General features: G+C 39.7%; 2 protein-coding genes across 4 annotated transcripts; both read left to right on the top strand.

Annotated features, from left to right (window-relative positions):
* The first annotated feature begins 2,342 nt into the window (after positions 1–2,342).
* On the top strand, positions 2,343–7,653 carry LOC112172906 (DNA-directed RNA polymerase III subunit RPC3). Its single transcript, XM_024310410.2, has 13 exons — positions 2,343–2,531; positions 2,620–2,764; positions 3,103–3,206; positions 3,325–3,424; positions 3,579–3,715; positions 4,315–4,467; positions 4,550–4,657; positions 5,211–5,322; positions 5,640–5,677; positions 5,766–5,867; positions 6,543–6,626; positions 6,814–6,963; positions 7,371–7,653. Exons 1-13 carry the CDS (start codon positions 2,460–2,462, stop codon positions 7,503–7,505), a joined length of 1,440 nt encoding a protein of 479 aa, XP_024166178.1. The 5' UTR covers positions 2,343–2,459; the 3' UTR covers positions 7,506–7,653.
* Positions 7,654–8,456: 803 nt separating this feature from the next.
* LOC112173688 (protein ALP1-like) lies at positions 8,457–11,507 on the top strand. 3 transcript variants are annotated; one of them, XR_005802219.1, is made up of 2 exons: positions 8,457–10,028; positions 10,991–11,507. XR_005802219.1 is itself a non-coding variant. In XM_040509470.1 (1 exon), the coding sequence occupies exon 1, from the start codon at positions 8,641–8,643 to the stop codon at positions 9,976–9,978; it is 1,338 nt and encodes a 445-aa protein (XP_040365404.1). In that variant the 5' UTR covers positions 8,460–8,640; the 3' UTR covers positions 9,979–10,236. The 3 variants fall into 3 exon arrangements, 1 of the variants encoding a protein (XP_040365404.1); XR_005802220.1 differs by lacking the exon at positions 10,991–11,507 and adding an exon at positions 10,135–10,526; XM_040509470.1 differs by lacking the exon at positions 10,991–11,507 and having other exon boundaries at positions 8,460–10,236.

Raw genomic sequence — 11,507 nt, 5'->3', positions numbered from 1 at the left:
AAATAAGTATAGCGAAAAATAACTTCTTTAAAATAAAAATAAGTCAAAATTCAAGATTCCAAAAAATAATCAATTTATCAAAAGTTCCCAGCACAAGCAAAAATAAAACAAACCAAATCACCCAACTCCTCACGCTAAAGAGCGGGTAAGACAAAGGCGGCAAACATAACACCAATGATAAAAACAAAGGGATTTTGTCAATTTACCCCATTTCTAGGGATTTTTTTCCCACTTACCCCATTAAGTTTTTTTAATTCTCTCTTACCCAATACACTCTAAGGGAGTCTTCCCTAATACCTTTTTTTTTGTTTTTAATTTTTTTTAATACCATTTTACCCTCACCCCCTTGTTACTTAGGGAGAGAGAGAGAAAAAAAATAGAAGAGAGAGAAACCATGGGAGACTTTGCCGGAGCCCGTCACCGGCCGCAGGATTCTAGTCACCGGCCGCCGGATTCCGGCCAACTTTCGCCGGAATCCGGTCACCGGCTGCCGCCCACCTGAATTTGCTGAAAATCTCACTGAAAAGTTTTTTTGCCCCCAATAGACGTGTATTGCCCCCCAATAGACGACTATCAGCCATGTATTCCCCCCAATAGACGACTATCAGCCATGTATTGCCCCCCAATAGACGTCTATTGCCCCCCAATAGACGACTATCAGCCGTGTATTGCCCCCTAATAGACAACTATCAGCCTTGTATTGCTCCCCAATAGACGTCTATTGCCCCCAATAGGACTTTCAGTTGCTACAATGAGAGCTAATCTCCTTAAATTTAGACAAATAAGACTTTGATTACAGAAAAAAAAACAAGGAGATTACATCAATTCAAAACGTCTATTACCCCCCAATAGACTTCTATTGCATGTCTATTGGAGGGCAATAGACGTCTATTTCCCCCAATAGATGTCTATTGTCCCCTAATACCCATTTATTTTTTAAAATTAGACAAATAAAACTTTGTTTAAAGAAAAAAAAACGAGTAAATTACATTAATTCAAAACATGTATTGCCCCTCAATAGACGTGTATTGCTCCCCAATAGACCTTTAACAAATCTCTATTGCCCCTCAATAACCCTTTATTGCCCCCTCAAACTAAAGTAAATACCATTGGTGATCAGTAATCATAAGTAATAATTACCAACTCTTTTACATTTTGAAAAAGATGACATAAACTATTTATTTATGAAAGAATGCTTATTAAGTTTTGCTGATAAGGGTGAAAGAAATACGTATCTAATTCTCTATTAAGTAAGAATTGAAGTTCAGAGTCAATAATACCATCAGCAAATATATATATATATATATATATATATATATATATATATTTATATGCGAAGTTAAAAGAAGAAAATATAAAAATTTCGTCAATTAAAAATGGAATACAAAGAAACTATCCAAGTGAGAAACTATCTATAATTGCATGCATGTAGCCATTAAGATCAATGGATACAGAGAATTGAAGTGTGGGTCATCCATTCCCCAGTGGCTTCTTTGACCATGCATAACGAAAGCAAAGACAATGTCCAGAAAGAGGGGTGCCAAGTGTACCTAACAAGGTAATCCAAGTGCTTCCTGAGAATCTTCGAGTCAGACACAAGCTGCTTAGTGTTCTTCCCCAACGTATGCCAAATTGGATCCAATTGCCTCCTCACAATCTCCTCAAACGAAAATAGCCCATTTTCGACAGCCAAGTCCTCACACCAACCTTGTTCGTCTTCTCATTTCTTTCAAGCAAGACTTCAAATGTTTTCTGAATCCACCATGAACTTGGTCATCGGAACCTAATATCCACCACCTCCGGCACGTCCCTATCCAACTCATTTGAAACCTTCACATGAAACCTCGGCCACAGATGTAATCTCCTCAAATATAAATACTTCATGGTCCTCTCAGTCTTCGCAAACCTGAAGACCATGGCATGGGGCTTATCCAAAAATGCGCGGACGAACGCTGTTTTGTTGAGGGACCGGAAGATCTTGATGATGAAGGCCTCGATGGAGGTCTCAGAGAGGAAATCGATGGCAAGGATGATGAGGCCGGCGATCTGGGAGGTGGGGATTCAGTGAGGGCGACTTGCTCAATGGAGGAATATTCCTCGCCGGAAAGAGATCGGAGAGTGGAGGGGAGGGGAGGGGAGCGAGAGGACAGAGAGAGAACGTTTTCTGATTTTATGTACGATTTGTTATTTCACAATTCTTTGAAGGCTAAAATTGTCATTTGACATTTAAATGGGGTAAGTAAGAATAAAAATCTGTTGGTGGCGTAAGTGGGAATACTTTGGCCCAATTTTGTGCATTGGGTCAAGAACCCAAAAACAAATGCACCACCATGCAAGTGGTACATCGGAACTTCCACCCTTGGGCCGGTTTAGTTCGGTTTGGGCCCTGCAACTCCCCCCGTTTATATTTCCCGCTTTTCTCTCAGTGAAGCCCTGGAGCTTCAAACAGGGAGAAGAAGATGACGGTGACTAACAACGGCATCCAATACGCCGTTCAGATCATCACCAAACACTTCGGCAAACCCGTCGCTGTAACTCTCTCTCTCTCTTTCTCTTTATCTCTAATTTCACTCTTCAATTCTCTTCGCTCTTAAATTTTCCATCTTTACGATTTTGCAGAAAGTATGCGAAACCCTTCTGAAATCCGGACCACTAAACCTGGGTGACTTAATCCGATCGACGACTCTCACTCCCCAGCAAGTTAAGAACTCTCTCCTGATTCTGGTTCAGCACAATTGCGTCCAGCCCTTTACCCAAGAGTCCAGTAATTCTTCTGCTTATCTCAATCTTTTGTTTTTTGGGGGGTTTTTGATTATTTCAATCTGTTTCGTAAAACCCTAGATTGGATTGGTTCGATTTGAGTAAAGTTAATTGCTTTTTGTGAATTCCTTGTCTCAATTTTTTTTGGGGGGTTTTTGATTCTTTGAATCTGTTTTGTAAAATCCTAGATTGAATTGGTTTAATTTGAGTAAAGTTAATTGCTTTTTGTGAATTTGTGGTTAGGGGGTTTATGATTCTTTGAATCTGTTTTGTAAAACTCTAGATTGAATTGGTTTAATTTGAGTAAAGTTAATTGCTTATTGTGGATTTGTGGTTATGCAGAGGCTGGGCTTAAAGTTCAGTACATTGCTGTGTACGATAACATACTCCATCGCCTTAGGTTTGCGAAATTTCTGGCGGTTGTGGCCCAGGAGCTTGATGATGATGTTAGTTCATTTTTTATGTATTGGTTTATGTTGTTTTTAGGGGTGGATTTTTGGTTTGGTGAAATTCAGGGGTTGGATTTTGATTGGTTTTTTATGTACATTTGGTTTGTTTTGTTAGTGCAAACAACTTCTTGCTGGTTTACTCGAGCATGGTAGACTTACACAGCAACAATTAATGGACAGAGCCAATCAGAAATCCAAATCAAATAGTAGTCAAGGTATTGCTTTAATGTATGATCCATCCGATATTACAGAATGATGAATTCGTTAGTGTTCTTTTGTGGGAAGGAAACAAAAATTTAATGGGACTTTGTGACTAACTGTATGAGCACTGGGGATATTAAGTACTGTTTCTGGGTTTTCTTTCTGCAGTTCAGATTGCTGCTCAAGATAACTTTGTTAGACTTGTGACTGCCCGTTTTGTTGAACGCTGCCCGGCCCCTGAACCACTTCTTGAAGAAGCACCTGAACAAGAAGGTCCAAAGAAGCCACGCACTAAATCTGCTAAGGTAATGCAACTAGATATTTTGTGTCAACTATGTTTCGGGTAGGCCAGTTTGATGTGGGGTGTTTGATAATTAAAGCTTCTGTTACATCTGTTGACTGAGGTTGAGTTGTATCAGTGTTTGAATAGTGTGATTTTAGTTTCCTGTCAATTATTGTTTAATCTTCACATGATTAATTATGTAGTGACACCGATTAACTTAATGACAAGTTGGCTCATTTGTTAATGCTTTTGTGTTTGGCTCGATACATATACCCCTTATGTCTATATCAGATAACTCATACAGTCCCTTAATAATAAAAATACTCCAATCAAACAACAGATTTGTTAGAATTAATACTGTCAGGGATAAACAGATGGAAGAACATATTTGTTATGTCAAAGTCAGGTTATTCCTTTTCGCATAATCTGATCAACTGTTATTCATCTAAGTCATGTTCTTTTCAAGTCTGTGTGAAGTAACAATGAACCCTGACTTGGTATTTTAGGTCAGAGTCATTTCATGTTTGAACACCTCTCCTAGTTGAACCTGTCTGAACATTTTACGTTTGTTGGTTAAAACTGTGCATCCTTATAAATCAACATTTCAATCAACTCTTACAGATGGCTCAAGTATCAGAGACCATAGAACAACGTGTTCTCGCAGCAGCAAGGCCTATGGAAGCAATAAGATTCTTAATTATGACAGATGCAGAAACTGATGATCCGTCACAAAAAAGTGAGAATAATTCTTCTAGTATGAGTGTTGGGGAGAAGGTTGGTATATGGATTATTGTTTGTAGTATGCAATTTCTTGAAGTCTAGTGATGTTCTAATATGCAGTTTTCTGATTTTATAGCGCAAGTTTGATGATTTGGATATTGGTGAAGAACATGGGTCTAATGATAAGGAAGTGATTCTTTGGCGTGCTAATTTTGAGCAGTTCATTCATTGTCTAAGGCATAAGGTTGGTTTTCTTCTGATTTTCCATTTTATTTATAATTATCAATTCATGTAAATGAAGGAAAATGGTTGTTATTGTTAAACAATGTGATGAGAATGTTTAGGCATTTTTTAATCTAAAATACCTTTACTTACATGCTTTGCATGCTCTGTGTATGACTTTCTAGTAGCAGAGACTGTCAGATTCATGTTTTCATGCATTTTATCAAACTATGTGTATGGTAGTATGTGGTTTGTTGAAATGATCCTTGGAATCAAATGTGCTTGCCTTTCAAATGCCCATTCATTCTTTGGTTGACAGTAACTAAAAAGGTAACATAAAGGTGGACAATCATATGGAGTGTCTAAACATTACCTAAGTTCTTTCTCTTTCTCTGTAGTGGATAATGGGTTCTCTTACTCTAGCATTTTTAATTCAATATTAGATGAATTCTTTTGATTGCATTCCTTGTTTTTTGGGTATGCTGCTCCCTTAAGTGAATATATTCTCTCTTCTCAAATCAAAGAACTAAAACAAAAAATCGAATGTACTTTGATATTTAATTGTTGGGTTTTAGGCTTGTGTTGAGAATGTTAGAGCACAACATGATGATGAAGCTGCAGTTGAGTTAGGAGAAACGCTGAAGGCAACTAGAACTGCAGAGACCAAAGTGAAAACAGATTATTCAGGTGAGCTGGAAGTTTGGATTAGTATATGCTGTGTCGTTCATACACAGTTAACTACCTATGCTTTAGTCTAGGAAACAGGATTGTGTCAGAGCTTCCCTCAGCTTGTTCTGCGGCGCACCTCTTGTAACAGGAGTATATGAGGATGAGGGTGAGGGTGAGGGTGAGGATGGGGATGTGCCATATAGCGTTGGTCCAGTGCCCTTTTTCTCCTTCAATTTTGTATAGTAAAAAAATCGATCATCCTTTATCTTTCTTATGGATGGTTTGTATTGAGTTGCTATTGACAAAATATCTCCCTTATTTTTTTGCCATTATAGCCTTGAAGGAAAGTATAGAACTGCTTCAAAATGATGAGGTTTGTCTGATTTCTGTATTTTTCAAATGTATGATATCTATCATTAGGTCACCAAGATAGATGTCTAAGTATACTTTCTATACTGCAGGTGGAGTTGATTGTTTTGAAAAGATATGGAGAGGATGCTTATAGAATATTTAGGTTACTGACAATGCAGTCAAAATCTGGTCGGTTTTTTGAGACAGATATGGTAATAACATTGTTACGGTGCCACTCCTCGCAATCCATTGAGTTTTCTACATTTGGTAGAGTATCTGTTAATATGTTGCTCTTTTTGTTTAGCATAATGTAGTACTGTGAGAAATTAATAGAGTCAAGTTCTGGGCATCCTTATGGGCTTCTATTTCTAAGGAATTCAAGGATTATAATCTTTCTTCCATTATTCTGAACTGGTAAGCAGCTGTAGTATAAGCCCCTAAGCTTTGATTAGTATTATTAGTTGAGATGCTAAGCCTATAGCCGTAGCTGCCCTCTTTAGATCTTCAAAGTGGGCTCCTTATCCGCCTCCTTGTAACTTGATTTTTGCTTTTTCAATAAAAAGCTGTTTCTTTTAAAAATAAAAAATAAAAATAAAACTAGTTGGAGACCTAACCATATCTTCAACACTAGTCTTGTGGGACATAGGTTGTTATTGCATAATATGTAGTTATCCTGCTATGTGCGCCACTACTGGCTATCCAAAAAGTTTTAAGATGTGGGTAACAACCTGTTAGTATTTTGCTCTTTGTTGAGTGTACTGTATTACTGTAAGAAACTAAAAAGACACCTGGGTTACCTGGCCATATATTGTACATGAGTCTTATATGACCTAATATGACATACTCTAGTAGTATTTTTGGTAATTCATTTACTTGGTTCTTTTTAGATATCAAAAGAGGCCTTGGTTGACAAAAACGAAGCACCTAAGATTCTTTATAAGCTCTGGAAGGATGACTACGTTCATATGGAGGTACAGCATTTATCTTCTTCTTTTCTTTAGGCACATGTGGCACTGTATTTAGTTTTCTGCTGTTTTGTTTTCAACTTTGTTTACCAATTACACAATCACAGACTTTGTTGACTCATCCTGTGTAAAGACATGTCGAGTATCATTATGAGCTTTATTTTCTGTGTGACAATATTTCATCTACCTGCAGAAATTATCATTGACAACAGCTAAACAGTCACAAGTCATGGTGTGGAAAGTACACAAGCCCATTGTTTGGACACATGTTTTAGATGAGATGTACCATGCGGCGTACAATTTGGTTAAGCGATATGATCATGAGAGGGAAGAGAATAAGGAGGTTTGTTGGTGCCTTTTCCTTACAAAATTCTTATTGGCCTATATTTTTTGTTGTTCGGTACCAAATTCCTTTTGGGACACAAATGGCGACTTCTGGTTGTTTCTTTCTTATCTAGTAGAATTTCCTGTCAATTCTGTTCCGCACCAAAAGCACTAGGGCACGTATTTTCTCTTGTTCAGTACTTGCCAGATCTCTTGTGGGGTGCAAATGACAATTCTACTTGCTTTCTCACAATGTCATTTCTGTTTCTGCAATAAAAAAAAGTGCTACCTTGTTTATGTGATATCAGGACCTGTCTAGAGTCTGTAGACAATGTTCTTTATATCTTCTTCATTATCCTTGGACCTAACAGAACCTTGTTGCAGCTTTTTACATGTTCTAATCATTTTTTTGGCAACTCCTTGCAGGTTACAAATACCCCGAAGGAGAAACGCGTGGGTGAATTAGAGAAAAAAGCCAACCGGTTTCTAGGTGTGAGGAAAATCATGGCATTATCCCTCATGAAGCTTGATGATGCTCTCATGCTCTTCCATGACTTCTGATTCAGGAATTACGACCGCAATATTATTGCCCCTTTTTCATATAAACAGAGGGCATGTTAATTTCCTTATTGACAAGATCGTTTGTCAATCAATATATTAATCTCATTTGTTTTCTCAACCGAGCAAAGGGCTCTTTGATACTCTTTTAGTTTTATGGACTGTTTTCAATATTCGTAACATGGATAAAATTTCATAAACGGGGGTGTAAGCATGGATCATAGGCGAAATTTTTCCTTAGCGAGCCATATTTCAGACAAAAATCCACCACCGGTGGGATTGGGTTCAACCTATAGCTAGGTAAAGTGGAACAGTTGTAACTTTCATTAGTTGCAAGTTGTAACAAGTGGTTTATATCATAGAATATAATCAATATCTTATTAATTGAGATTTGAATTTAGAATTTTAAGGAAAAATGCATAAAATGAGAGAAACTAACATTATGAACCGTGATCGGCAAGTTTAGGGTCATTTTCAAGAAGATGCTAGCTAGCTCGTCTGTGGCATTAGCTCTACAAACTCACTAGAGTTATAATCAGCTTAATATAGTGCTCGTGTCAGCTCATGTTTGTGTAAAAAAAGGAACCAAACTCGAACTCTTTTTTCTTTTTTGGTCTGTAGCCAAACTTGAACTCAATAAAATATGTTAGCGAAAAATAACTTCTTTAAAACAAAAATAAGTTAAAATTCAAGATTTGAAAAAAAAAATTAATTTATCTAAGCTCCCTCACGCTATAAAATAAGTAAGATAAATGTCACTAACATAAAACCAAAGACAAAAACAAATAGGGCGGCGCCACCCACCATAATATATATCCAAGGTACGACGACAAAGCCCATAAAGATCATTGCTAACATAGATTCTGAGTGTGGTCCATCAGAATTAAACTCCGGCGAGTCATCATGGATATAAGGGCTAGAGAAGTTTTAACCCCATGTTTTTACTTCTTATTCTATTGGCAAAATTCGATACACTATTCCCAAAAAATGACTTGCCATTTCTTTAATAAAGGTAAGTTGGGGTGAAATGAGAAGCAATTTCACCGGTCTAAAATCCTAAATCGAAAAATTTCAAATCATCGGCTCTTCTTCTTCTTCTTCTTCAGTCGACACAAGTCTGGAGAGTCGACGCAGAGCCATGGATCAATCGTTCCTCCTGATGCTCTCCAACCTCCTCCACCTCCACAACTCCATCGACCCAACCACCTCCCTCATCTCCTCCCCCACCTCCACCACCACCGCCTCCTCCGCCTCCACCTCCACCTCCCCCACCTCCCTCCTCACCTCCTCCTCCGCCGCCCCTCTCCTCTTCTTCACCATCGCCTCCGTCCTCTCCTACATCGCCTCCTCCCGCCCTTCCTCCTCCTCCCCCTCCACCCCCGCCGCCTCCTCCTCCGCCGCCGCCGCCGCCTCCGACTACTCCGTCTCCGCCTTCCGCGCCCTCTCCACCGAGCACATCTGGTCCCTCGAAGCCCCTCTCCGCGACGCCCAGTGGCGCTCCCTCTACGGCCTGTCGTATCCCGTCTTCACGACCGTCGTCGATAAGCTCAAACCCCACATTGCTCTCTCCAACCTCTCCCTCCCTTCCGACTACGCCGTCGCCATGGTCCTCTCCCGCCTCGCCCACGGCTTCTCCGCCAAGTCCCTCGCCGCCCGCTACTCCCTCGAGCCCTACCTCATCTCCAAAATCACCAACATGGTCACGCGCCTACTCGCCACCAAGCTCTACCCGGAGTTCATCAAGATCCCCGTCAGCCGCCGCAGACTGATCGAAACCACCCAGGCCTTCGAGGAGCTGACGTCACTCCCCAACATGTGTGGCGCCATTGATGGCAGTCCGATCAGGCTGCACAAGCAGAATCTGCCCGGGAATTACAAGTGCAGGTACGGCTACAATGCTGTTCAGCTGGAGGTTGTTGCTGACCACAAGAAGATCTTCTGGGATGTTTGCGTTAAAGCGCCGGGAGGCACCGAAGACGCCACCCATTTTCGAGAGAGTTTGTTGTATAACAGGCTTACTTCCGGTGACATTGTGTGGGATAAGGTCATCAATGTGCGTGGTCACCCTGTGAGGCCTTACATTGTCGGGGACTGGTGCTATCCTTTGCTCAGTTTCTTGTTGACTCCGTTTTCGCCTAATGGGATGGGGACTCCTGCACAGAACCTGTTCGATGGAATGCTCATGAAGGGGAGGTCTGTGGTGGTTGAGGCAATTGGGCTGCTCAAAGGGAGGTGGAAGATTCTGCAGGACCTGAATGTGGGTCTTAATCATGTGCCGCAGACCATTGTTGCTTGCTGTGTGCTGCACAATTTGTGCCAGATTGCGAGGGAGCCTGAACCGGAGCTGTGGAAGGACCCTGAGGAGAATGGGATGCCTCCTAGGGTGCATGACAGTGAGAAGTCGTTGTACTACTTTGGGGAAAGCTTGAGGCAAGCATTGGCTGATGATTTGCACCAGAGGCTTTCATCGAGATAGGATATTTTGTCCTCAGTAAAGGGATGCTTGTCCTCAACGGTTTAACCTATGTAAGGATTTTATTTCAAATGTATTTCTTTCGTTGCTTGCTTATTAGGTAGGCTGCAGAATTGTATTTCGGATGAGTAGAGCTAATCTGTAATGACTGTCATATAGTTGTTGGGGCCAACTGACTTGGTAATGAATTACAAGATTGATTGGAGGTGTGGAAATGCACTAGTTTTGTATCAGTTGCGGTGCATTTTATATTTACGTTCAGTTGTGCCTGGTGATGGTGATCAACTAGAAGCCAGAGTGGTAATATTTTGATGAAAAAGGAAGTCTTTATACAATCTTTAGTAAGAATCTTGTGCACTAATGTTGCTTTGAGTGGCAACTTGCAAGTCTCGACCTGCAATAGTATCCTTAGAATTATGATATTAATGAGGAGCAATTCTTTTATGCATTTTGATTCAACTTAATGGCCTATTTAATACTTTTTATGATAACCTTTCTTCTTGGAAATTTCATTCTGCTGCTACAGTATAACAAAGATATAGGCATTTGGTTGTTTTTCCAAGCCTATACAGATAGTTGGTCTTTTGATAGATATATATATAGTAAGGGTTGTTCTGGGTTGTAAATGGTTGTCAATAGTCTGATAAACTGGTAATACACAGGTAAAATAGAAACTGCCCTATGAATACAGCCGAAGAGGCTTTTTTTTTTTTCTTTTCCTTCTTCACGAGCTGCTGTTTTTGTTCCTGTAAATCTCATTGTGTTATTTGGTGTTTGAACTGCTATGTATGTCCATAAGGGGCTCAGGCATTTCCTTTCATAATCGTGCTATATGATTCATGTCTTTGCGTTGGGTCAGTTGCACTGGCTATATGGACAAACATTTCAAACACTAGTGGATAGTTAATGCAAACAAGAGTCGAGCCAAAGTTCGAAGTTGGGTTATTTTTGTATCCTTGGGTCTTGCTCGAGGCTGTTGTTGATCACTAAAAAGTCTTCTTATGGAATTGTCTAGGGGTACGAAGATGCTGCTGGTTTTAGAGAGAAGTCTTTTCACAACAGGCTTTACTTCTAGTGACCTTGTTCATGGGGACTGGTTGACCCAAAGGGATGGGAACTCCTGCATAGAGCCTGTCTGATGAAATGCTGGTTCAATCAAATGCGGTTTATTATAAATTGATGATGGGGGCTTGTTTTTCATTTCCCAGGGAAAAGTTTAGTCCATATCACAACAGGAAACTTCAAGCTCCTATATATGGGGGCTTGTTTTTCATTTCCCAATGAAAAGTTTAGTCCATATCACAACAGGAAACTTCAAATCAAAATGTATTTATCAACTCCTTGTTAATAACATATTATAGTTTGAACTTACTTGTTGTGATACGGATTAAGACTTCGAGGAATGCCTGGGTTAGTTTGAAGAGACTGAGAAAACTGGATCTCCTTTTTCGATGAAGAAATTTTTTCCTATTATGTTTTGAAAAGATTACTCCTAATCTTGTTAAAATTGCTCTTATATTTTTTAGAAAGAA

Source organism: Rosa chinensis, chromosome 6, assembly GCF_002994745.2.
Source record: "Rosa chinensis cultivar Old Blush chromosome 6, RchiOBHm-V2, whole genome shotgun sequence".
Taxonomy (NCBI): domain Eukaryota; kingdom Viridiplantae; phylum Streptophyta; class Magnoliopsida; order Rosales; family Rosaceae; genus Rosa; species Rosa chinensis.
Note: the sequence above shows the minus strand (reverse complement) of the source record. Positions and strands in the feature narration are given on the sequence as shown.

Bases quoted from the DNA above. Each gene is read 5' to 3' on its own strand.
- LOC112172906 (XM_024310410.2), top strand. From the start codon at position 2,460: ATGACGGTGACTAACAACGGCATCCAATACGCCGTTCAGATCATCACC. The intron at 2,765-3,102 runs GTAATTCTTCTG...GTGGTTATGCAG, and splicing joins GCCCTTTACCCAAGAGTCCA to AGGCTGGGCTTAAAGTTCAG. The intron at 5,868-6,542 runs GTAATAACATTG...GGTTCTTTTTAG, and splicing joins GGTTTTTTGAGACAGATATG to ATATCAAAAGAGGCCTTGGT.
- LOC112173688 (XM_040509470.1), top strand. From the start codon at position 8,641: ATGGATCAATCGTTCCTCCTGATGCTCTCCAACCTCCTCCACCTCCAC.